The following is a 27,928-nucleotide window of genomic DNA, read 5'->3' as shown; positions in this document are numbered from 1 at the left end:
TAGGCTATCAATCAGATTTTGGCAAGGTAAGTAAAATACTGAACCACTGGCCCGATTTAGCCAAGAGAAAAAAATCTTTGAAGTATTTTTACTTGGCCAGGATAGCCCTGAAGACTCACCAGATAAATGTGTAGATGATTCACTTTTCAGTCTTTCTAGTTCAGAATGCAGATTTTTGATTTCTTGATCTGAAAAATAAAAACAGCTTGAAATTAGATTTATGTTTAACATGCATCTGATGCTAAATAAAACTTAACATTGACTGAAAATCTCTCCTTCAAAATAATTTGATCATAATTTAGACACTCACCAGATTGTTGCTGTTGTTGTTTGTGTTCTTGTAGTGTTTTCTCCTGATGAGTGAATTTAGTTTTCTGTTCATCCAGTTGTGTCTTCATCTCCTGTAGTTCATTTCTCAGTGTCTCCAGTTGATGTTTACTGGTTTCCAGTTCTTTGACTGTGTTCTCCAGCAGTCTCTCTTTCTCACTCATCAGTTTATTTTTCTCTTCAATTTCTCTGGTTGTTTGTAATAGTTTATCATTTGATTTATTTAAAAGTTTGTCCTTCTCTTCTAAAGCCGTTTCTTTGCTCTTCTCAAGATCTTTAATTTGTGTCTCTCTTTCACCTAAATGTCTCTTCATATCTTCCAAACGTTTGCATTTTTCATTCAACTCTGCAAGAGAAACACAATAATTTTAGCCCTAGATAAACTAAATTTATTCCTTGTATATTCACTGATTGTTTAAATGCTAAATATACAATGACTGAAAAAGTTTTTTCCCAATGTGTATTTTAGGAGCAATAGGGGTGTAGACATATTAGGGTAGAAATTATGAGCTCTCAACGATTCAATTATATTCTGATTCTAGGAGTCGATGTCCAATTTCAAAATGATTCTCAATGCAAATGTTTTAGCAACAGATAGAGGTTAAAAATTGTGAGCAAATATTTTGCATACTGGAGGTTTTCGTACTGAAATTCTACATCACAGCAAACAAATTGTAGAAACACATTAATTATCTTCAAATATAGTTATTATTTTGCAGGGAGGAATAAATAGAGGTATAATATAAAATACTTGCGAGTGTTAACAATAGAAGAATAATGTCAATTTATAATTTATCTAAATCAGATCGTTTTAATTAATTGCTTCATCCAGGTAACAAAACACATCAAATTTGTTTATTGATCCGATTTTGGCATAGCAAGTAAAAATCTGAATCACTGGCCAAGAGAAAAAAATCCTTGGAGGATTACTTGCCCAGGATAGCCCTGAAGACTCACCAGATAAATGTGTAGATGACTCGCTTTTCAGTCTTTCTGGTTCAGAATGCAGATTTTTGTTTTCTTGATCTGAAAAATAAAAACAGATTGTTATTAAATTTATGTTTGACATGCATCTAATGCTAAATAAAACTGAATATTGATATGAAAAGCTCTCCTTCAAAATAATTTGATCATAATTCAGACACTCACCAGATTGTTTCTGCTGTTGTTTGTGTTCTTGTAGTATTTTCTCCTGATGAGTGAATTTAGTTTTCTGTTCATCCAGTTGTGTCTTCATCTCCTGTAGTTCATTTCTCAGAGTGTCCAGTTGATGTTTACTGGTTTCCAGTTCTTTGACTGTGTTCTCCAGCAGTCTCTCTTTCTCACTCATCCGTTTGTTCATATTGTCCATTTGTGTCTCTTTCTCCTCAAGCTGACTCTGTGTCTTTTCAAGTTCTTTGATTGTTTGCAGCAGTTTATCATTCATGTCTTTAAGACGTCTGTCCTTTTCCTCTAACGCCATGTCCTTCATTTGAAGTGTCTGTTTGCTCTCTAAAAGAATATTTTCTTTCTCCTGTATGAGTTTGTTTCTTTCTGTGAAAAGTCTTTTCAAATCTTCAGGATTCTTGTACTCTAAGATAAATAAACAAACAATTCTGCTTAACAAATTAGATTTTTACTTTTATTGGACATAAGTTGTTCTTTCCAAAGCAAATTTGTCCTCACAATGATGGAGTGTTGTGGATAGATTCTTTAGTTTATTGCTAATGGTGTATTGTTAGGGTGTTTTGAATGGTTGTTAAGGCTGTTAAGTGGCTTCTTGGCTGTTTTGGAAAGTTGCCTACTTGTCCACATCAAAGCATATTGTACTCCTGTCTGTATGACATTCCGCTCTCTGGATATAGTTTAGTTCCCTTTATCAATTTCAAAACTTTGAAACTCCACCCTCTCTACAGTGAATGGAGTGCAACACATATTTTGGAGCATCTTTGTCATAAGCGTGCAGTGTCTGAGGGAGGGTTGCACCAACAAGCATTAAAATAAGCAGAGTTTAGAGTTAATCTAGGGTTTGTTGATCCCAGTTTAATTTAAATTCGACTTATGTTGCACCACTTAAATTTAAAAACAAATTAACAAATCTTAGATTAAAACCTAAACATGTATTAAAACCTTTATCTTTGTTTTATTTTGATGAATTTGAAGGTGTAATTTAACAGCAACAATGACATTATCATTCAAAAAGGAAATAAACAGTTTAATGCAGGCAAAGAAAATTTAATTTTGTATTATAAATCACTACCTACATACATTTGTAATCTAAAGGGCTGATTTAAAATAAAAAATCGGACTATCTATTAAAGTGCATCTATTTCATTGCTAAAAACCAACGTTATTTTGTGTAATTGGTATAATACAATGTGTTTGCGTGGTTAATGATTTAAAACACATTATTTTCCACATACCGTACATTTTTATAGCTCCAGATATCCCGGTTTTCCCTGAAACGCACAAATTTTGTACAAACTTCCCTGATTGGTCAGCTAATCTGTATGTTGTGATCATGGGCGGACTGGGACAAAAAATATCGTCCCTGGCATTTTGGACCAGACCGGCCCCTCATTTGATAACGCCCACATTTTCTGTCTTTTTGATCTTGAATGTGTATACCAACCATGACATAAAACAAGGTTAAACCTGTGACTTTGACTCTCTGTTCTGTTTGTCATATCTGAGCGTTAAGATCTCTCACTAAGTTTTAGAAATCATTATTGAGAACAAATTAATTTACTGAAAGCTACCAACAGCCAAAAAGTCTAACCAAAGGTGTGGACGGACTTTTTTAACATGCAAAGGAAACAGGTCTATTTATGGATACACTGTTTTTGATATACTGTCCAAAATCAAAGCTAATTTTGTCTAAACAAAAGGGAACAAATGAAGCAGACTCACAAAATCTCTTAAACAAACATAAAAAACAAACAGTAGTAGCTTTAACCCTGGAGAACCCATGGGGTCAAATTTTGTTCAATAGAAGAAATGGGTTTTTGGATTCTCCTGGGTTCTCCAAGGGTTAATAAGATTTTGAAAACCGTATTAACACAATACCACTCTAATTTAGTCCACAATTTACACACATTCATAGTTTATCTTATACTGTAAGCTATAAACATTTATTGTTTCTATTTGGTTGACTGACAGTCCCTGCAGCAAGTGTTACATGGCAAATAATCTAAATGTCACTTTTCAATTAAAACTGCAAAATTGACTTAAAGTTAAGGAGTTTGCGTCTTTGGATTTGCTAACTGTCTGTATTTTTTAATATAAGGATGCAATTTCTGTATTGCAGCTTTGAAACAATATGCATTCATGAGTTAAGCACTATACAAACGCTCAAACTTAGTGAACAGAGACATCCGCCTTCTTTCATTTAATTGGTTGGAATTCTGCTTAGCTCTGTAATGTGATTGGCACGAATTCACATTCGTCTTTACAAAAACCAGATTTCTTCATTTGACTGGTTAAAAATTTTATTCGGCCGTGTAATTCGATTGGTTGGGAGTCATTTACGACGGCTTCTGTAAACAAAAACTCCTGCCTTCTTTCATTTTGATTTTGACAATAACGTCAGTGAAGAAAATAGCCTATGGGCCGCAGAGCGTGTGTCAAGGGCCGGTGGTTACTCTGGTCCTGCCGGAGTAATACATAAAAAAGCACAAGAGTGAAAGAGGTATGTGCTTAATGTCAATCGGGCTGCTGATCAACTGTCTAAATTCAAGGGCAGGTAAGAAACAATAATATATAGATTAAAAAAGTGTCTGACTCGAGACGTTCAGCCCAAATAGCTACGCGGCCCACTGGGAAAAAGCCCGCTATGCCAGATGGCCAATCCGCCCATAGTTGTGATTGGTCTGAACACTCTTGCCTACAATCCATGTTTTTGTGGTAGTCCAAGAAAAGAGATTTACGTTGGAGATGATAATTCACAACATCGTTTACCTTAGGGTTTGTATATCGTTAAGTAAGGAATAATTGACGACGGGCCACCGAATTATAAGAAAATAATTCACACCCAAGGTGCAATGCGGCACAACGCGAAGCAGAGTGTGCATTTTTTTCAAACAATTCAAAGGACCGGCGTCAATTACTCCTTACCAGGGACGTGCACGGGGTTGCTCAGGTTGCCCGGGCAACTGCCCACATGCCCTTCTCGACTCAAGTTGCCCTTCCGAGGTGGAAAAAAATAAATTTACTTTTACTTTTTAAAATAAACTTTCACTTCGTTACACTGTGCGGCGTTCCTTCGTTACTGTATTTTAATTAATTACGAAATGTGTATTTTATTTTTAAAATGCCGTCTCGTGTTTCTGGAGCATTCGCGAATTAATGACTCGTTTGAGTCGATTCCTTACAAAGTTTTGCAAATAAATGAGTCTACTGAGTCGATTCTTTACAAAGCAAATGGGCCAAACGTTTTGAATTTGTTCGCGAATCAGTTTGAATGAATTGTTCAGATCGCTGCAAAAACTGAATCGTCTGATGCGTAGACTATGTAGATTGAAACACGCAGAAAATGATGACGTGGATATGAATTTACTAATCTTTTAACTAAAAGCAAAACTTCACACATGTACCCACCATTATAATCGTGCGACCTGTTCGTCGTCAGACACAAACGCGCGTGCGCAATCTCCAGAAACACTGTAGCACAGATTGAAGAAAATCCATTGATGATTGACGTCTGATTCGCTGTATCCTGCACTGTATGATGTAAGTGATTCTCGCAACACACAAGTGAGATTACAACATAAGAAAACATGAGTTTTGTCTAAAATCTGTTTGTATCATGTAAGTGTAAACTGTCGAGACCATTTTAGGAGATTAATGCAAAACTCTTGTCAGTTTACTTATTATTTCAGCTATAAGCTACATTAACATTGAACCTAGAGTTAATTTGATAGAAATGCTTGTCTATTCTGTGTTTGTATTCTTTGATTTGTACTGTTTGTGTATGTTGCAGTTTTACACATACTGTATAAGTGCCCTTCATAAGTATTGGGAAAATACAGGCAAAATTCCTCTGTTTCCTGTGGAGTCAAGAAATGTCTAATCATTAAAAGATGAACATGAGACAAAAGTACAAAATCTGTCACATTATTTCTTTTAATCTGTTTTAACATGGACAATATTCAACTCAGTGGAGCAACACATTTGTATTTTACTCCTGTATAATGTGGGCATATTGAGACCATTGGCTCAGAAGTGTTGAAGTGATGAGCTGTGTCCTGATGCATTAATTATTCACACGTGAAAAGCATTAAATGTGTAGGATCAGTTTGATTCACATATGTGCATTTGGGTACAACACACATAAGTCAGCATTTAATGCTGTTGTTCTTTGTTGGTAAAGCATGAATGTGTTGAAACACAAACAAAGGTTAATAAAATGTGACATTTTGAACTTTTGACATACTGATATTCATCTTATCAATTTATGGTCTCCACAGCAAACAGAAAAATCTTGTCTTGTATGTATATCTGTATTTATTTTTTCATGAGTAACTAGTAACTCGCTACTTGAGTATTATTTTCATTGCATACTTTTTTACTTTCATTCAATTACATTTTAAAATCTTTTACTAGTAATTATTTATTTAGTTACTTGTACTTTGAGTAAAGTTTTTGGCTACTCTTTCCACCTCTGTTAAAATCTTCATAAACCCAGGCTGAGTTTGCCACGTTTAGCCTAAATAATCAGACAGATAACAGTTAGCTATCATAGCTTGCAGACAAGCAGCATAGGCTACTATTTATTAGGTATTAGGCAAACATGTTTGCTGATAGTTAGTTTCTCACATTTTGTTTTAGCAAGAAAAATGTATGATTGAAGTAATGCATCAAATTAATTATTTTATTCAAAAAAGGATAGTTAAACCCATGATTTACTCACCCCAAAACCGTCCGAGATGCATATGTCCATCATTTTTCGGATGAACACATTTTCAGTTATTAAATTTGGAGAAACCTATCAGTGACTTGATAGGATATTGATAGGGATATTGATGTAGGGATTTTCATGACTCAAGTCATGTTTTCTGTGTTATTATTAGTAGTAGTTAAGGAGACTGAGTGCTATATTTCAGTGTTTTACTCCTTTGAGTATATATATATATATATATATATATATATTTTTTTTTTTTTTAATAAAGACCCTGTTATTCTCAGTCGTTCATAGCCCGTGAGTTGTTTTTTTTTGGGGGGTGCCCTTTTTTTTTTAGGTCAGAGCTACTGCCCCTCAAAATTCCTGTGCACGTCCCTGCTCCTTACTTAACGATACACAAACCCTAAGGTGAACGATGGACCGGAGTCAATTATTCCTCTTATACCACGGTTACCTATTTTTAAGACATTTGAAAAGCTAGGTGTGCGGTTATCAGAAATTAATGCATACCCACGGAACATTTCTCAGCCAATCAGAATACAGCATTCAACAGACCCGTGGTATAACATGTACTAATACACACTTACACACCATAGGAAATGCAAAATCTTGAATCAGATAATTGGTGATCTTTAAAACAATCTATTGCATTGACTAATGGAGCAGTGTGGCAGAATATATTGCAAGGTGCACATATAATGAACGACAAGTATCAGCGCATTTGTCATGAAGTGACACCATGTCTGTTCACTGCCCTTCAGTTTCTGAGGGGTTCTTGGGATTTCAGAGACACCAGCAGGTTTAAATACATGTTTGCTTCTTAACGGTGGCTTTTTATTGCTGCATTTTCCAAATATTTTAAAAAATATTTTGAAAAGCCTTTCGTCAAATCTTTCTTTACTGTGAATCACTCACAAATCATATAATAGTTCAATAATTTCTGTTTAGTATCTTTTAACATTTTAATTTAATTTACATATAATATCATCCAAACTGTTATATAAGTGTTGAGGGTAAAATAACATTTGTAAACTTACTGACTGTACTGGAAAAATAAACAAAAATGGCATGTGCAATAATTTGGAACACGGTACACATCCAAAGGGAATATTTTATGTTTGACCTTCAGTCTAGAAAGGGCAGAGCAGCGGCACTGAGCCAGCGGAAAATTTCAGAAGGACCGAGATGAGGCTGCCCTCGGCCGGGGTACACGGCGCTGACCACACACTGATTACCTGGAACTCATATATCTTTCCAGGTAATTTTAATATAGGGGCTATTTTTACTAACTATTTTTACCACAGAATTAAAGTTTATTCATCTATTTTCTTGACTAAACAGCTGTGTAAATTACATTTTACAATACAGAAAGTGTAACATTTTGAATATTGAGCAGGTTTATGCTCCATTGCTGTTGACATGAAATGCATTCTGGGAAACTTGGCTGTCATAAGTACACACAAGTCACCTCCTGATGCATCCTCAATAAAATGGGTGGATCACAAAAACATGGGGAGATGTTATGTAAACTTGGCTTGATGTGAACTTGGATTTGGAACAGTACTTGGGCCGCAACTGATGACGTTTCACAAAAACACAAGTACAGACAAGAACGCATTTTGAGGAATGGCCATGTTACCATTATGAAAGTAGGCTGATGATTTGAATCGGGTGTTTTAAATAGTAATAGTCATCTAATAGAGTATGGTAACAAATGGGAAAATCTTTTCTCAATTTTGTCAAATCAGATTTTAGAATAAAAATATAGATTTATAGTATATAATTTCTTGTTTTTTGTGTCTCGTTTATTTTTTAAGAGCATTTTGTATTAAAAGTCTTTGAGTGAAGCCGCTTAATACTAAACTGGCTTTTCCTGTGTCTGTGTGAAGACACTGATAGAAGAAAACAGACTCACTGATAATAAGCAAATTAATTCATCAGTGTTTTGTATTGAATTGTGGCTCGAATAATGAAAAGCTCTAAAAGAATTAAAAAGGTAATTTTTCTATCCGTCTGACTCACCTGCCATTAGAGCAGAGTCCTCCATTTTTAATTTCTCCTCTTTAATCCATGTTCTGTTTATCTGTGGAGGGAAAGAAATCATTCTGAAGCTTTTTTACAACATAGTTTGTTACAAATATTATCTGATTTAAATGCTGAATTTACGTGTCAGTGTAGATCACTTTCAGCTGGTATTACTGATCGAGTATATAATTCTGATTCAAGCTTTAGACTGACATTGTATTATATGTGTACTATATGTTTAGTAGGTTAAGTCTTGTGAATGGTTACAAAAGATTGACATTAGTGTGATGAGATGCTGCACTGAGACAGAAAGTAGCATGTCTTGTATAGTTTTTAGGTGTAAATGGCTTAGTAATTCTTCACTTACCTCTGTCATTAGATAACTTCCAAACAGCGACCATCCAACTTTGATTGATAAATAATAGAAAACAGTGTTTGAAACATCAGAACAGAGAAAGAGTGAGAAGTAATTTCATTTAACAGAAAATCTCCAGTTAGTCTCACATCCTAATTTTAAATATGTAACTTGAAAAGGGAGTGACAGGCTTCATGTTGGCACCCAGATCATTAAAAAGGGTTTGTAATCACCTAATGTTAATGATGCTCTGGAATATTCAAGTGCTGTGCTATGCAACTTCTCTTGACAATAATCAATAAATAAAGTTTATAAACATGCATTTACTCTCGTTTCAATGTTGGTAGTTTTGAAAGTATAAAGACATCTCATCTGGTAGAGATTTTTGTCAATATCATGGTGTATACTCCACGTGTATGTATGATTGTCAGTGGCAGTGGAATTGTCTTGCGTTATTTACATCTCAGCCAAATAACGTAGTAATGCAAAAATACATCAAAACGATGATGAAAACTAACTTAGGGGTGAAGTTAGACAGAATGTAAAGTGGAGTACAGTTGTTAACAGTGTTATAGCAACAGCTCAACAGTGTTACTGCAATAATGATACAGAATTTCAGTTCTTGTGTGCAAACAAAATGTTTTCTTTTGTTTGACTCATATAACATTCCTAATACAGAAAATAACTATATTTAGTGTGATTCAAAGTTCTTTATACAAAGGTAGGATTTTGGTCAGACCGCCCACACCTGATGTGCACGTCTGTTATATTCATTTTACATCTTCACTCAATAATCAGTGTCACATGATCCTCTTTATCTACTATTCTGTTTCTTTTTAGTTCATTTTCATTCTTACAAAGGAATATTAATAAAGATATTAAACACATGAAGAGTGAAATACTCACAAAATGCTTTACTAAATTCTTCTCCTTCACGTTTTACTCTTACTGTTATCTCCTCTGTTTTGACTCCACTGGTGACCTGACACACATAATCTCCCCAATCAGACAATCTGAAGTTTTTCAGTGATAAGGAAACATCTCCTTTCTCCAGCTTCTCAGTGATCAGATTCACTCTGCCCTTGTATCTTCTCCCCTCAATCATCTGTCTGTTCTTATAGATGCACACACAGTCTGTCTCCTTAAACCATCTGATCTTCATGTCAACAGCACTTACTTCAGGTGACAGGTGACATGGTATACTGAATTCAGCCCCTACTAAAATCGTAGTTGTCTTAGCTGTTTCAGGGACAACAAGCTGAAACTCATCTGTAACAAAAACACAAAACAGACTTATACACCTATACAACAGCTGTCACTTACATGTACTGTTCATTATGGTGAGGCAGAATGTGTGATAGCACACAACAGAGTGCATTTAAATGTTTGTAAATACAGTGATCAAAAATATTTTTTAACTTACTGCTGCTTGCAGTTGCCATCTTTGTCTTCTAAACAGAGAGAGAGAGAGAGAGAGAGAGAGAGAGAGAGAGAGAGAGAGAGAGAGAGAGAGAGAGAGAGAGAGAGAGAGAGAATTTATTTCCACAGTAAGATGCGTTTAGCAGTAAAACAGCTGATATTGTGTCTCACCGGTGTTGTTCTTCAATAAAACTCAGATTCTTCAGGTTAGAAGTTAAATCGTCTCTCTGCTATTCAGTTCAACATAGTGGGACATCACCCTACAGCATGCATCAAAACTCTGTGAAATTAAAGAAAACTAAATATAAATGTAAGTAGATAAGCACTGATTAAAAAATTACTTAAAGTTAGTAAACATTAAAAAAATTCAATAAATTCAATCCAATGAATAAAATCCCCCTGCAGTTACTATTGTACAAAAGAAATTTAACCTAAATGTACAAATACAGCCCACTTGAAGCAATCATTCCCCCTCAGTTGGCATTTTGCCCTTAACTGGTTGCTATACCAAAATAGAGATCTTAATGTTACCAAAATATTTTTTATTGTCACATATAACAATATAATCTACTGTCTGCAATGATTCATGTAAATTTTGATCTTATTATAGTGCAGATTATTCTGCTGGGACTCATAGGTACAAAATAGAAGTCACATCTACTGACAACATATATTTCTCTTACACATTAAAAATAATGAAAATTGAAGGTTGTAAAGTGACAGAAGTAGAGAGTAGATAAGTTTAGGTTTAATTATGGTATATGATGTCTTCTAATAACATTCATAAAATAAATCCAAACATAAAAAAATACATCATAAACTTATTACTTACGTGCAAACTGATCCAATTCATTCTAATTCAAGCGGCTCGTCTCATACATGTCTGCATACAGTACAGGCCTACAGTATCTGCTGCGTCACGATATGTCCACACATCATGTTAATCTTTCATTGTTACCGTGGTCAAACAAAGAATGACGATTTTTCGTTCCTATACACAAAAAAAATGAAAATAACATAACATATAGGGGATAGCGTCGAAACGTTGCTTTCATAAAAATGGCACTTTTACTTTCGTTTTTAGTTTAACATCACGAGAAAGTATTTTTTCACAAACGACAGTGACCCCCTGTGGACAGTCACCACCAATGCAGCATGTTGCACTTAACAGGTTATTTTGTATAATTGTTTTATCTCACATACCTACCAGATTTACCAGGCATACCAACATGGGAAAAAAAACTGTACTATACTTTAATATTTACTAAAGTAAACTAGCAGTGAATTAATACCCCTATTATTAATAACAACACTTTTTATTGTGTAGGTACAACATTCTATGAACTATAGTAGCCTAAATAAAAACACTATAGCCTACTAAATGCTGTAATACAGCCTACTTTTTATATATTTTTTTGTATATATTTAATCTTTACTACAATAAGGTTAAAAACTGTAGTTATGTATTGGTTTACTATAGTAATTACTAAACTTATTTTTTATATGAGCAGAATCCTTTAGGAACTGATCTGTGATCAAGTGCAAGGCATGCCTCTCAATTATTAACTTCAGTTATTTTTTTATTTTGTTCAGTTAACAAATGCATTCATGTTACACAAGCTGATTTGTCCATGAGGTATAAAGCGACCGTTTAAAATGTCATTACTGAACCAAAACTTTGTTCAAAGCTGAGAAGAATTTATAGGGAATGTTGTAGTCTGCTTTGTTATGTGGCTGTTTGTAAGTGGTTTCATGCATCTCTTCTTTGGAATAATAAAGTAAACATTTCTAGATTTCTTCCTTTTTTTACACATATATGGAATTGTATTAAGTACATTTTTAAATCTCCTTTATTGTGACACATTAAATAAAATGCTACATTTTAGGTAATGTTTAGTCGTGATTACTTGACTTACTTAACCAATTCTTAAATGGAAGAAGTTTGGCACAACCAAGACTCTTCCAATAGCTGGTTGCCAAGCCAAACTGATCAATCAGGAAAGAAGAACCGTGAGGAGACCATGATCCTGATAGTCACTATGACTATCTTGTATGGAGATAGGACAACGTTCCAGAAGGAAAACCAAATTCTCTTTTCACTTTAGCATTATGGGGTACTGAGTATAGATTAATGAGAAAAAAATGTAAACAATTGTAGTATCAGGCTTCAACATAACAAAATAGATAAAGAGAAGAGGGTCTAAATCATGTTTAAAAAATGTCTGTCACAGCAACACTGTTGTAAGACTGAATGATAATTGTTCAATCCTGTACATGAAAGTTGGAACATTAAAATCTGTTTATGCTTTCCTTAAGGTAACTTCATTCTATATTTGACCTTCATTACAACGCTATCATTTTATGAAATTATGCAGAAGAGTTCATTACTGTCTATATGTGAAGAAAACAAAGTGCCAAAAGCTTAGGTGCCAGTATCACTAAGCGTAATTGTAATATAAAAAATTATACATTAAATATACATGTATTATATCTACATCTTTAAAAGTTTATATCACATTTTAAGTTACAATATCAATTATTATGTAATATTTTTTCATAATTAATCCCCAACAAAAAAAAAAGGAATTTCTTAAAACCCTTGTTACTGTTTTTTTATGCATGAATCAAAGATTGCTTGTCTGTTCAGTCAATAAGACTTTGTTTTGATTTAGTTGATGTCATGAATGTTATGCAATTTTTTAAGTCTAAATATATTTGGCATTGATTTACCACTTACCATTTGTTTTAATCATTACTATTTTAATACTGATGTCATACAAATAAATAGATGAAATAATTTACCTTGATTAATTAGTCATTATTCAAAATATTGTTGAGAAATGTAGCAGTTCACGTTTGTTAATTTTTACAACTTTTAATATGAACTAAAATAAATTTAAATAATTCAAAATATGTACTGTGTGCAATGAAGCACATACTTCTGGACCATTAAAAAGGTGTTGCCACTTCCCATTGTCCTGTGACCTGAATGCTGAGTTTTTAACAAAAAAACACACATAAAACAACTCAGGTGTTGCTTCAGTGATGTTTAGATGAGTAATGTTACATTTATTTTTGAATGCTCCCTTATTGTTAGTAGCCAAATGAATGTCTGCTAAATGAATAATTGCAATGTATTTGAGAACGACATTACTGTACAGTGGTGTAAAAAAGTGTTTCCCCCCTAACTATTTTTTTTATTTTTTTTGCATGTTTGTCCCACTTTAATGTTTCAAATCATGAAACAAATTTAAATATTAATCAAAGATTACACAGATAAACACAACATGCACTTTTTAAAAGAAGCTTTTTATTAAGAAGGGAAAACAAAATCCAAACTCACATGGCCATGTGTGAAAAAGTGCTTGCGCCCCCTAAACCTAATAACTGGTTGGGCCCCCCTTAACAGCAACAACTGCAATGAAGCATTTGCTATAACTTGCAATAATTTGGTTACAGCGTTTTGGCAAGCTCATCTTTGCAGAATTGTTGTTATTCAGCCACATTGGAGGGTTTTCAAGCATGAACCACTTTTTTAAAGTCATGCCACAGCATCTCAATAGGTCAGGACTTAGACTAGGCCACTCTTAAGTCTTCAGTTTGTTTTCTTCAGCCATTCAGAGGTGGACTTGCTGGTGTGTTTGGATCATTGTCCTGCTGCAGAACCCAAGTTCGCTTCAGCTTGAGGTCACGATGGCCGGACATTTTCCTTTAGGACTTTTTGGTAGACAGCATTAAGGGTTCCATTTATCACAGGAAGTCTTCCAGGTCTTGAAGCAGCAAAACAACCAGACCATCACACTACCACCACCATATTTTACTGTTGGTATGAAATTCTTTTTCTGAAATGCTGTTACATTTACTGGAAAAAATTAACAAAATCAACCCATATATATATATATATATATGTGATACAGTCAATTTTGAAGAGAAGTGATGAGAAGTCACATTATGTACTGTAATGAAGTTCTAAACGTAGGTTCGGGGGGAGCCTAAACATTCAGTCCTGTCAATCATCCTGAGAGCCTTTTTAAGTGAATCAGTCCTCACGCCTACCAGTGACAATTCATCCAGCAAAATTATAATATTATAATTAATGTCTTGCTATTCATGGTAAAGTATTTCATCTATTTATTTGTATGACTTAAATATTAAAATAGTAATGATTAAAACAAATGGTAAGTGATTAACTAAATCAATGCCATTTCTAACAATTACCCGTAAAAACATGTTTAGTCAAACAAATGTCAATATTATGTCTCATGCACTTTTGCAGATTATTTTCTGATCACACAAGTCAGATCAGTGGAGGCAGCAGAAGTTTTAAACTATGAAAAATAATGGTAAAAATCTAGAATTTAAATAGAAAACATTAATTTTTCTGTGTATGAGTGATAAAGACATTCTCGGCATACTTCTGTCTCATCTTAAACCTTTCCTGGTTTTCACCAACAATATACTGCCTGTGTGTATGCGCATGTGCATGAGAGAAAGTATATGTCTGTGCTTGCAACTCTTTGTTTTTATTCTGTATGATATTTTTCTTTGTGTGTGTGTATGCAATATATTTATGTGCATCCACATAAATTATCTGTAGGCTTTTCACTCAAAGTCTAACACTGAACACCAATTTGAAATGAAATAAGTGAAAGAACAGGGTAAGTTTCTTCAGAAATACCTTATTTTGAACAAAAAGCTGAGATTATTGCACTTTTGTCAATGACTTATGGATTGACGTAAAAAACTTGTTAACTTGTCAATGGCGGCGAAAGAGTTCATTAAAAGGTTAATTTTTTCATACAGCAACCTTAGAAATTGTCATGACACCACTGATCATAAAAATATGAAAATTAAAAAACGGTTGGTGTTAAATCAGTCTAGCTTTCATCAGGGAGTGTGATCAACCTGGTTAAGCTGTACATGACAAGAAGGAGTAGAAAAAGTATTGCATAGGTGTGCAAAAGTGTCACCTAGTTTTAAAATATTAAAGCCTTGATGAAATAAATGCTTTTATTTTTTTCAATAATATTCAAGTGCCTTGGATTATTGATTTTATTTAATTGTTAGCTGAAAACAAGACGCCACCAGTGTTTGTACATTCATAGAAAATAATGTGTGTTCTATTTTTTTTCATGATTCATGACGCAGCGCTTCTCATCCGGTGTGCGACCCCCTTAATCCTGATCAAACTCACCTGCCTGCAATTTTTTATTCTGTAACATAAACGTGCATCATACAGCCAAACCCACAGATCCTTTTGATGTTTACAGAAATGCATGGATCATAGACTGCTTCTCAATGCGCAATTAAATTGTTTTCTTGACCAGGAATGTTAATGTTATTTCACACCCCACACTCAAACAAAATGAAATGTTGGGTTTAATAAAAAAAAAAAAATGTTAACAGGGTCCACACAATTTGTTTAAGTAATCTCAACAAACAATAATTTAGTTAATTTTACAAAAGAAGTTTAAGTAAACTTAACAAACCTCAGTAGAGTCAACAAACAACAACTGAGTTAATTGTACAAGAAAAATTTAATTAATGATGACAAAAAAATTTGAATAACTCCATTTTATAAACTCCTTCTCCTTTATTTAGGATTTAATAAGTCCACAACATAAAATCAATCAATCAAAGTGCAGCTGCTCAATACAACTCATCATATAGACCTTTTTTAATTACAGTTTTTCAAACATATCACAAACATAAATGTAATGTTATTTCAAACAGTTTATTTGTTTGTTTTGTTCTAAAATATATCAGAACAAATTCATTGAATCATATTTGGACACTTATTACTCACATACCTATGGTGCTACACTTCTGCAAGAGGGTGCCAGAACAACAATTATCCGCAATACACTGCAAAATCCTCAGCCAATGAGATACAAGTCTGTATTGGTTTGATTAATCTGTTACTTTTATGCAACGTTATGTTGGCTGAACAAATAATTTTTATGCAACGTTGAAAAGACGCACTTTTTTGGTAAATGAACTAGATTAAATTAAGTTCACGTTGTTAAATTGATGTTTTTAAGTAATCACAACATGAAACGATTAAGTAAAATTGGCAAACGTTTTTTTTTTTTTTGAGTGCAGTGCAAAAGATTTACTGAAACCAAGCTGCAAACAATGCCACAGGGATGAAAACAGATTGTACAAATACGAACTAGGCATGTTTATAAAAATATAAACATATTGCCATGAGATTGGGTTGGACATCCACACAGAAGAATGAATCAGTGTATGTCTGCCTCCACATTAACCCATTAACCCTTTCTTGTCCATTATCATCTCTTTGGCTTGAGAATTTCAGAGATTTTCAGTAAAACTCACTAAAACGTGAGAATACTTTAGATGAGTTGTGCTATGTGTCACACACTCATTTTTGTTAACTAATATTTAATTCTTAATTACTAATTTTTTTTATTCTTGAACGTTTTGCTTCATTGCCGACTCATAAAGGTCCCATACTTTTGAATAATTGTCATTGAGTGTCTCTATCTCTCTGTTCTTCTCCTCCATCTGTCTGTTCTTCTCCTCCATCTGTCTGTTAAACTCGTCCTGCATCTTTGACTTTGATTCCAAAATGTTTCTCTGGAGTTCAGGTAGGATGATCTTCATGAGGTTTCTCTCTGTCTCCACCCTCATCTCTCCTTCATACATCTGCTTGATCTCCTCCATCTCCTGTCTGTGTTTCTCCTCCAGCTCAACCTTTTCTCTCTCTCTCTGATCTTTCAGTTTGTTAATCTTTCTCTCCAGCTTTGATCTCTTCTCCCTCTCTTTTTCCAACTCTTTCTTTAGTTCTTTCTTCTTCTCTTCATCTTTTTCTTCTGTCATCTGTCTCTCTAGTTCACTTGTTCTCTCAGAAAGGTGTTGAATATCTCCTTCATGTTCCTCAATCACTCCCTCTATCTTTTTCAGGGACCTCTGCACCTCCTTTTCTATTTTTTCTTTTATCTCTCTTTCCTCTCTCTCTTTTCTCTCCTCTCTGTCTCTCATAATCTTTCTCTCCATCGCTCTGATCTGAGACTCAATCTCCAGGTAGATCTCACTGCTGTAAAATCTCTCTGTGTTTCCTTCCATCATCTTCTCAATCTTCTCCAGCAGCTCTGAGATCTGTGAATCATCTCCACTCTGATGAATGTTGAGACAGTGAAACCTGTTCCCACATTTCTCTACAAGTCTCTGGACCTCCTGATTCCCTGACTGGACAAAATCCTCAATGTTCTTCTTTTGTTCTTCATCAGTGACAGTAAAAAGGATCATGGTGTTCCTCCAGCATCTGTCACCCCAAATCTCCTCCATTTTCTCCAGCATTGCTCTCTCTACTCCAGTAGATTGTTGTACTGGTATGATCAGGAGGAAGGCGTGAGGTCCTGGAGCAGACAGACGGACACAGAGTCTCACATCCTCTCTCACCTCCTCCAGAGAGAGACCAGAGCAAAACCAGTCAGGAGTTTCCACCACAGTCACCTGCTTCCCATTCACCTCCCCCTGTCTGCTCTCACTCTGCTGGATCTCTGTTGATGTATCAGTCTGGATCTTCTTCTCTCTGTTCAGGATGATGTTTACTGATGCACTCTTCACAGATCCAGCACTCCCCAGCAGAACCAACCTGAGCTCTGATCCAGAAACCAACACTGAAGCTGTTTCTCCACTCACTAGAAAACAGAGAAGATAACAATCTGATTGATCAATGGCTAATATGTCTGTATTATTTGTATTCCCCAAACTAAATGTTCCCTACAACCCCATTCACACAGACCTTTGGCCCATGAAAATACTCATAAAATTGCCAGACAAGCTTTTGTGTGAACGCAAACACGTCCTGTAAATCTTTTGGGATCATTGCCAGAAAGAGGACCTAGTAATACCCGGAAAACCCTCTGTGTGAACAAGAAGTCGAAACAATGCCGTAATGGGCGTGTTGTAGTGAGGATGTGCGCATCATCCCTCAGCAGCATAAAAGTGATCTGCAAACTGGATTAAAGCAGAGATCAGGGAGCTCATCAAATATACAGTCTGAAGCTGAGATCATTCACCAGCATAGAATGCACTCCTTAATAGTCTTATCATAAATAAAAATGCATGTGAGTGGTTTTGGAGAAAGAAATAATAAATAATAAGCAAACTTTAGATGCTGCGTAGAAGAGAGGGCAGGAATTTAAACAGGTCACGTGTCTTTCCGGGACCTTGCAGATGCCAGCAAATCATTGGCAGTGTGGATGAACAAAAATTAAACAATCCAGGATGCATTTTCCGGAATGTCTGTGTGAAAAGGGCTTAAAGGAGCATTTCACCCACAGAAACATTAATCTTTATTGAAAGTGCGTCATATTTGTAGTTGAAATGTAACATACATTTTGAATTTGGTGCCTATTTGACCAAGAAAAGGGGTGTTTGTAGTCTCACTCCCTCAACAAAGATATAGCACTTCCTTCTTTCAATGATGCAAAATGATGATTTTTACATCATTGAAAGAAGGAAGTGCAGCACTGAAATCTGTATTTCTCCTGTCTCAGTGGCAACTGAGGAAACAATGCACAACCATTCAAAAACATGACTGGGGTTCTAACTATACAAAGATTAATCCAAATGGGTGAAGTGTCCCTTTAATAAAGTTCTGCTGTATTGTTTCATAATGAACTCACTCGTTGGAGGATTCTTCTCCATGCTGTTTTTTCTTCTTATGGGTGCTGTTGAGACTGGTTACAATTGAACAAACGTTACATGACATTATGTAACTAACATTACATTTAAAGCCTGACATAATATTGAGTTATTACAAATGTTTGTTTTTCTTTCTGGCATGAAGTTGGACATCCATAATATTTGTAACACAAACCAACTATATAAAATAAAGTAATTTTTCAGTAATTCATTTTTGACCATGCTTAACTTTCACCCCCAATCAGAGATTTCTTACCAGAACTCTTCAGTAGTTTGTTTTCCTCCAGCAGTAGTTGTAGTTTGCTGTTATTTTCTTGTAGTTCATTTTTAAGTGTCTCCACTTGATGTTTACTGGTTTCCAGTTCTTTGACTGTGTTCTCCAGCAGTCGCTCTTTCTCACTCATCAATTTATTTTTTTCTTCAATTTCTGTTTGTTTTTCCTCAATCTCTCTGGTTGTTTGTAATAGTTTATCATTTGATTTATTTAGAAGTTTGTCCTTTTCTTCTAAAGCCGTTTCTTTGCTCTTCTCAAGATCTTTAATCTGTGCTTCTCTTTCAACTAAAAGTTTCTCAGTATCTTTCAAACGTTTGCCTTTTTCATTCAACTCTGCAAGAGAAACAATAATTCAATCATGAACAAATTAACTTTATCTCTTGTACAGTGTATTCATTGATTGTTTAAATGCTAAATAAACTATAACTGAAAAAGTTTTTCCCTAATGTGTATTTTGTTAGGGTAAGTAAAATACTTAACCACTGGCCTGATTTAGCAAAGAGAAAAAAAATTGGCAGGATTTTTACTTGGCCAGGATAGCACTGAAGACTCACCAGATAAATGTGTAGATAACTCACTTTTCAGTCGTTCTAGTTCAGAATGCAGATTTTTGTTTTCTTGATCTGAAAAATAAAAACAGCTTAATATTACATGTATGTTTAACATGTATCTGATTCTAAATAAAACTGAATATTGACCTGAAAATCTCTCCTTTAAAATAATTTGATCATAATTCAGACACTCACCAGATTGTTGTTGTTTGTGTTCTTGTAGTATTTTCTCTTGATGAGTGAATTTATTTTTTTGTTCATCCAGTTGTGTCTTCATCTCCTGTAGTTCATTTCTCAGTGTCTCCAGCTGATATTTACTGGTTTCCAGTTCTTTGACTGTGTTTTCCAGCAGTCTCTCTTTCTCACTCATCAGTTTATTTTTTTCTTCAATCTCTCTGGTTGTTTGTAATAGTTTATCATTTGATTTTTTTAGAAGTTTGTCCTTCTCCTCTAAAGCCATTTCTTTGCTCTTCTCAAGATCTTTAATTTGTGTCTCTCTTTCATCTAGAAGTTTCTCAGTATCTTCCAAATGTTCCAACTCTGAGAGAGAGACAAAAATTTCAGATATAAACTAACTTTATTCCTTGTATATTTACTGATTGTTTAAATGCTAAATATGCTATGACTGAAAGTGTACAGTATGGGGTGAAAATGAGCTCTCAATTATTCAATTACATTATCGGAGTGAACGTCCTATTTCAAAATAATTCTCAATGCATCTTAATGTTTCAGCAACAGCTAAATGTTGTAAATTGTGAGCAAATATTTTGCATATTGGAGGCTTTTGTCCTAAAATTCTACATCACAGCAAACTCATTTGTGCAAACTTATTTATCTTCAAATATAATTATTATTTTGCAGGGAGGAACAAATAGTGGTACAATTAATGAAAGACTTGTGAGTGTTCATGAGAAGAAAAACGTCAGGTTTATAATTTATTTAAATTAGATCGTTTAACTTGATCCAGTTTACAAAACATATCAAATTTGTTTATTAATCAGATTTTGGCAGGGCAAGTAAAAATCTGAATCACTGGATCACCAATTGGGCCAGAAGAAAAAATCCCTGAAGACGTACCGTTTTTCAGTCTTTCTAGTTTAGAATGCAGGTTTTTGATTTCTTGACCTGAAAAATAAAAACAGCTCGAGATTAAATTTATGTTAAAGTCATTTAGGGTCACATGTTAAGATTTATATCAAATGAATGCAGAAACATAGAAATAAAAAATAAAAACTGAATATTGACTGAAAATCTCTCCATTACAATAATTTGATCATAATTCAGACATTCACCAGATTGTTTCTGCTGTTGTTTGTGTTCTTGCAGTGTTTTCTCCTGATAAGTGAATTTAGTTTTCTTTTCATCTAGTTCATTTCCCAGTGTTTCCAGTTGATGTTTACTGGTTTCTAGTTCTTTGCTTGTGTTCTCCAGAAGTCTCTCTTTCTCACTCATCAGTTTTTTCATATTGTCAATTTGTGTCTCTTTCTCCTCAAGCTGATTCTGTTTCTCCTTAAGCTCTTTAGTTGTTTGTAGCAGTTTATCATTCATGTCTTTAAGATGTCTGTCATTTTCCTTTAATGCCATGTCCTTTATTTCAAGCTTCTGGGACATATTAGCTTTGTCCTGTATGATTTTATCTTTTTCTGAAAGAAGGCTTTCTCTTTGCTCCTCAAGATGTTTAATCTTTGCATCCTTTTCAGTTATGAAGTTTTTAAAATCTTCAGGACTCTTGTATTTTGCCATCAACTCTGCAGTAAATACAGAAATGTACAAAAATAACTAATTGTGTGCATATTAACAGTACAGTTCTTTTCTATTCAAATTTGAACACATAGTGCTATGTTATGGATAGTTTTCAGCACATAGCTATGCAGTCACTAAGATGCTAAGGGCATTTAGTGTTTTTCTGTGTTTTTGCAGTGGGGTTAAGGGAGGTTGCTAGGGCATTGTGAGGTGGTTTTTAGGGTGTATAGGGTGCACTGACAAATGTAAAAAGCCAATCAAATGGTGGTACTATTGATATGACTATTGATATGAGGTCCCTCCTACTACCAGTCAAAGACTGAAATGTTGTATGCTTGAATGTTGCTATTTATTTTTCTTCACAAAAATACAATTGTGTCAACATTTTCAGTTTTTCATCAGGAAATTGACTTGAATAACCAAGTGAAAACATCCAGCATGGGAATTTAACACTGTGTAAATACTGTGCATCGGAGTGTGAGACTCAAAAAGTTGTTTGATTAAAGGCGGAGTCCATGATGTTTGAAAGCCAATGTTGATATTTGAAATCACCTAAACAAACACGCCCCTACCCCAATAGAATCTGGACCTTCTGTTGATAGACCCGCCCCACACATACGCAACCCGGCATTTGATTTGATTTGATTGGCTATAAGTGTGTTTTGGTAGTCGGCCCGTCTCCTTTTCCAACGCGTTTTTCAAACATCATGGACTCCGCCTTTAAGTATCGGGAGTACATTTATTACATCATTTCCAATGTTACATTTTAGTTTTGATGAATTAGCAATGTTCTAAAATGTGAAAGAAAAAGAATAAGTAAATGACCCTAAAAGTCTGTGTAATAGCTTGTTGTTCCAGTAAAATTATAATGGATGATTTCTAAAAAAGCAATAGCATCCATGTCCAAATTTGCACACAATTTGAAATATTCTTCTATATTTTTAGTAATCATCCACAAATTATTCAGCTGCCCTATAATATATAAATAATTGTAATTTTCACTTGTCTTTACATTTATTAGCTTTAAATAATTTAAGTATTAAAACATTCAAAATTCATTACTTACCTGCCACAAGAACAGAATATTCCATTTGTATGATTTCCTCTTCAGTACATGTTCTGTCCACCTGTGGAAAGAAAGAAAATACTCTGAAGCATTTGAGAATTGTAATTGATGCAAACATGAAATTGTTTACAGTGTTATATGTTGTTCAGTCAAATACATCTTATCAGTGTACTGCAGCATGATGTATACAGACACTGTTCACGCTACCCACTTGTTAAGTCTGACATCACACAACTTCCTAGTCCAACGGTCCATTAGATGGAGCAAACTATATCACTCAGCGTGTGCTATAAAACTAAAGAAAAACTAGAACTTAGCATAAACTCATAGGGTGACCATATATGTCATTCTTCCCGGACACGTCCTGTCCTGGATATTGGTGCATCTTCCGGAAGTCGTATTTGTCGAATGCATACGTCAGGATTATTATTATTATTATTACAGAAAAACAACCGTTACATTTTAAGGTAAGAATGAAACTATGATTTTATGTCTTATGTTTTTAACTGAATGGCGTATGCGGTCAACAAATACAACTTCCGGAAGACGCACCGAAATCCTGGACAGGACGTATCTGGGAAGAATGGCACGTATGGTCACCCTATAAACTCATTAGCAATCACAACTTTGTTTTTAGCATTGTAACAACATTGTAATTAATTTAATTTAGGGAGGCATACATCTCAACTGTAACATCACAGTCTGTGTTATTTTGAGATTGGCCTCTTTTTCAGTGGTCTTGCATGCACAAGGTTGACATAAGAACGAGGAAACAATAGTGATTGAGGCTCACGATATGTCATTACCATGTACAGAACTCCATATTATTCATCTATGCCTAATTACAGTTTTACATTCTACGACACCTTTAAAGTACTGTGTTTATAAAAATCTAGCTTAAATGTGTGATATGAATATATACTGCTCATAAATGGCTGTTGAGATTGTAGTCTTATATGAAGCGTGTGAAGGTTTGGACCTGGAAATTATTCTTTACATCATGACTTGCCAAGCGAATACAGACAAAAAAGAACTGGCCAGCCTGCACTGTTAAAAAATAGTCCAGGTGTCACAAAGCAGTACCCTTTAAAAAGGTCCTAATATGTACCATTTAGGTACAGATATGTATACTTTTGATACCAGTATGTCCCTTTGAGGTAGTAACGCGTACCTTTGAGGTACTAATATGCACTCTTTGTAGAGCCCTGCACGGGCCAAAAACTCCAGCCCTAATCAGCCCTGGCCCATAGTGATCAAGCCCTACCCCACCCCAGCCAGACAATGCCTGCAATTTTTTCAGCCCGAACCCGACCCGACCCGAGACCAATATCAATCACTTTTAAGCTCTCTCTGATGCGCGCTCTTTAATGCGTGCTCTCTCTCTCTCGGATGCGCGCTCTTCGACTCAGATACGCGCTGTCTCTGCTACACACGCAAACACACACACACAATGAGGAGAGACGGTAAAATAAGCCAGAGCCCGACTCGAGCCCGGTCTATAAAAAAAACGGCCCGAGCCCGGCCCACATAGGCTTACCCTGTCGGGCCCCGAAGGGCTTGCAGGGCTCTAACTCTTTGGTATCAACACAGTACAGTATGTACATCTGAGAGACTAATCTTTAGGTGCAAAGGTGTACTTTTTAAAAGGCAACGTCCCAGTGACAGCTACGTGAACATTTTGACCATTTTATGTGACAGTGTAACCGAGCCTGGTTTCACCCAACCTTGCTCACTGGGTGCTTATAAAAATATATCAAGGATCTATAGTTAATATGGACATATGAAAATATTAATATAATTCATTATTATAATACAAACTATTTTTGACACTATTATTATAATTCAATATTAAATAAATACATTTAAAGCACAGTAAATTCATTATCTATTAACTGTATGTATACTGTATGCAAATTCCTAATACTAAGTACAGGCTATTTTTCTGAATGCAGCTGAATCAGGCATTGTGTTTACTATCAACATAATTCCAACAATTTTTTACAGAACGACAGACAAGTGATTGGTTACAGAGAAGTGAGGTCAGTGTGATTATGTCAGATGCTGTTTTTATGGCAAAGTGTGGAAAAACTTTTTTGTATCATTTGAAAAGTAATCTTCTCTTACCTTTTCTGTTTGTACATTGTACGTGTCAAGATCCCCACTGCCTAACCCTTTTTTCAGGAGTATAAGAAACCAATAAGTGAAATGAATAAGGATTCCAACAACCAAAAACCAAAAAGATTTTGCAAAAAGTATAACAAATAAACTTCATTTTAAAATTAATAATGACATTTCCATTAAAACTGAAAAAAAAATGGCTAATTGTAAATTGTTTTTTAGGGGTCAAGCCCAGAATGGGTTTTCTTCTTCTTCTTATTATTTTCTATTCTTCTTCTTCTTCCGCCATTGCGTCTATGGCAGCCCATAGAACCGTACGTAGGAAAGTTATGAAATTTGGCACACTCAAAGAGGACATTCCAAATAGTCCCCACACCAAATTTGGAGTGTCTATGTCAAACCTGATAGCGCCACCAACAGTCCAAATTTTCACTTACATTTTTGGTTATAACTGCCAATATATAATAAATATATAATTTTTATATAATAAAATTCTAGTTTCTTCTGATTCCTTGGCTCATGCCGATTCGATTGCACCATATGACGTCATTTCCGTTATGCTAATTATTTCGATATTTTGAATTGTTTGTAAAACCTACTTTTTCGAACTCGTCCTAGAGCTTTTGTCCAATTTGCTTAAAGAATGGGTGTGTAGCATCTAGGGACACTCAGGGCAAAAAGTTATGGAATTCGTAATGATTCGCCAACTGCTTCCGTATACCATGTCAACAAATTTTACGTAGAAAAAAGAACGGATTTGAGGCTGTATCTTCGCCAAAGTTAAGCGTATTCATACGAAACTTGGTAGTTTTGATGGCAGTCACGACCTGAGGGTGCGTGCCCAGTTTCGTCACAGCGCCACCTAGTGTTCACAAGATTTGAAAAATTGCTGTTTTTGCTTATAACTACTGCAAACTTGAGTCTAAAATTATAAAAGTGCTATTGTTAGATTCCTTGAGGCATGCCGAGTCAAACGATACCAAAAGGTTTTCGGTCAGCCATTTTGGTGGTCGGCCATCTTGAATTTTAACTTTTTTTGTAGGAAAGTTATGAAATTTGGCACACTCAAAGAGGACATTCCAAATAGTCCCCACACCAAATTTGGAGTGTCTATGTCAAACCCGATAGCGCCACCAACAGTCCAAATTTTCACTTACATTTTTAGTTATAACTGCTGGCCCGTAAGTCATAGAAACGCAATTCTTGTTTCTTCTGATTCCTTGGCTCATGCCAATTCGATTGCACCATATGACATCATTTCCGTCATGCTAATTATTTCGATATTTTGAATTGTTTGTAAAACCTACTTTTTCGAACTCGTCCTAGAGCTTTTGTCCAATTTGCGTAAAGAATGGGTGTGTAGCATCTAGAGATACACATGGCAAAAAGTTATGGAAATCGTGTCGATTCGCCAATCCGTTTCCGTACACCGCGTCAACGAATTTTACGTGAGTGGGAACAAACGGATTTGAGGCTGTATCTTCGCCAAAGTTACACATATTCACACGAGATTTGGTAGTTTGATGGCAGTCATGACCTGAGCGTGCGTGCAAAGTTTCGGTACAGCGCCACCTAGTGTGAGCATGCTGATGAGCATGCCGAAATGGATTTGCGGCTATATCTTCGCAAAAGTTTTGCACATTGGCAGTGGTTCAGTGGTTCAGGGGTTGGTGTAGGTTGTCTACAAATTGGAAGGTTGGTGGTTCAAACCCCAGCTCCACCTGACCAAGTGTCAAGATGTCCATGAGCAAGACACCTATCCCCAGCTGTTATATTTCATAACAGTCATTGAAAAGTGATTTTTTTTTTGCTTATCACTACTGCAAAATTGAGTCTAAATTCATGAAAGTGCAATTGTTAGATTCCTTGAGGCATGCCGAGTCAAACGATATCAAAACGTTTTCTGTCTGCCATGTTCAATAACAAAGCATACCAACTTTTTCAAAACTCCTGCTACGCGTTTGTTTGATTTGCTTGGATTTGGTACACACAATCTAGACTCTAGACAAAAAGTTATTGTCAGTTGTTGTATAGCACATCAACAAATATGATGGCGAGCACGAAAATGGATTTGAGGCTATATCTTCGCAAAGGTTTTGCACATTGATGTGTGTGTTGGCAGTGGTTCAGTGGTTAGTGTAGGTTGTCTACTAATCGGAAGGTTAGTGGTTCAAATCCCAGCTCCACCTGACCAAGTGATGAGGTGTCCATGAGTGAGACATCTAACCCCAAATGCTCCCGATGAGCTCAATGGCTCTTGTGTGGCTGACACTGTATGAATAGGTGAATGTTTCACAACTTGTAAATGTCATGAACTGAGGGTGTATGGGATGTTTTGTTACAGGACCACCTAGTTCATCAGTGACATTTTTTGAAAGCCCTTGTAAACTTTTCAGTGCCCCCTACTGGTTAAGAGTTTTGAGGCTTTATCTCCAGATCACTTTATCGTATGTACACCAAATTTGTATTTGTCATCACAATCATGTCCTGAGGCACCATATTGTTTCGGTGCAGTGCCCCCAGTGGTCAAGTGATTTGAGGCTATATCTCAACATTGCTTAATTGTATGTATATCAAATTTGGTGGGTGTCATCACAATCATGACCTGAGGCACCATCTATTGTTTCGGTGCAGTGCCCCCAGTGGTCAAGTGATTTGAGGCTATATCTCAACATTGCTTAATTGTATGTATATCAAATTTGGTGGATGTCATCACAATCATGACCTGAGTCACATCTATTGTTTCGGTGCAGTGCCCCCTAGTGGTCAAGTCATTTGAGGCTATATCTCCACATTGCTTAATCATACGTACACCAAATTTGGTGGGTGTCATCACAAACATGACCTGAGACAAAACCCATTGTTTCTGCACAGCACTCAAGATTTGAAAAATGGCTATTTTTGCCTTAATCTACTGAAAACTTCTTAAATCTTAAATCATGACGGTCATCAACCAATACTTCATTCTGTGCCCTTTTTAGCTTGACCCCGGCATCGCTGCTTTGCAGCTATATTTTATATATTGATCATTATCATTGATAACACTTTACAATAAAGCTGCATTAGTAAACATTAGTAAATGCATTAACTAACATAACAATGAACAATGTCATTTGCAGCATTTTTAATCTTTGTTACTGTTATGTCAATGCAGTTGTTCATGTTGGTTCATGCTCACCATAACATGGTGCATTAACTATAATGTTAACAGTTTCAACGTTCAATTTTTTAAATGTATTATTAAATGCTAAAATGCATCAAAGCTTCAGTGTAGCGTGTTACCGTTAAATAATAGGTATTTTGCAATTTCATTAACTGCATCTTCATTCCTCTGACATTGCAATAATCCGTCATCCTCATTGAACAGACAGTCCACTGCAAATATCTTCTCTCTGTTTACAGCAGTGTTGCTGTCTGGTATAGTTTTATCTGGCTCGAACGTGTGATGGAGCACCACCAGGAGGACTAGTTTGTCAACTAAAAAGAAAGTGAAAGA

General features: G+C 35.2%; 2 protein-coding genes across 5 annotated transcripts in view; both read right to left on the bottom strand.

Annotated features, from left to right (window-relative positions):
• LOC129439427 (uncharacterized) overlaps positions 1-27,928 on the bottom strand; it is a 148,020-nt gene that overhangs the window by 53,366 nt on the left and 66,726 nt on the right. The window contains exons 1-5 of one of the 4 annotated variants that reach the window (XM_073860597.1): positions 8,228-8,441; positions 1,477-1,899; positions 1,285-1,353; positions 311-673; positions 120-188 (exon numbers count right to left, since the gene is read on the bottom strand). In XM_073860597.1, the coding sequence (XP_073716698.1) occupies positions 120-188; positions 311-673; positions 1,285-1,353; positions 1,477-1,899; positions 8,228-8,309 (1,006 nt within the window). In that variant the 5' untranslated portion in view covers positions 8,310-8,441. Of the gene's footprint in view, positions 1-119; positions 189-310; positions 674-1,284; positions 1,354-1,476; positions 1,900-8,227; positions 8,442-27,928 lie in introns of those variants that run through there. The other 3 variants (XM_073860596.1, XM_073860599.1, XM_073860600.1) reach the window with 3 other exon arrangements.
• Positions 15,667-24,905, bottom strand: LOC141358763 (uncharacterized). Its single transcript, XM_073860336.1, has 9 exons — positions 24,439-24,905; positions 22,315-22,375; positions 20,798-21,253; positions 20,583-20,630; positions 19,701-20,045; positions 19,509-19,577; positions 18,937-19,287; positions 18,662-18,715; positions 15,667-17,671 (listed from the first exon to the last, which is right to left on the bottom strand). The coding sequence occupies exons 2-9, from the start codon at positions 22,337-22,339 to the stop codon at positions 16,434-16,436; spliced, it is 2,586 nt and encodes an 861-aa protein (XP_073716437.1). The 5' UTR covers positions 22,340-22,375; positions 24,439-24,905; the 3' UTR covers positions 15,667-16,433.

This window comes from Misgurnus anguillicaudatus, chromosome 22, assembly GCF_027580225.2.
Source record: "Misgurnus anguillicaudatus chromosome 22, ASM2758022v2, whole genome shotgun sequence".
Classification (NCBI taxonomy): domain Eukaryota; kingdom Metazoa; phylum Chordata; class Actinopteri; order Cypriniformes; family Cobitidae; genus Misgurnus; species Misgurnus anguillicaudatus.
Note: the sequence above shows the minus strand (reverse complement) of the source record. Positions and strands in the feature narration are given on the sequence as shown.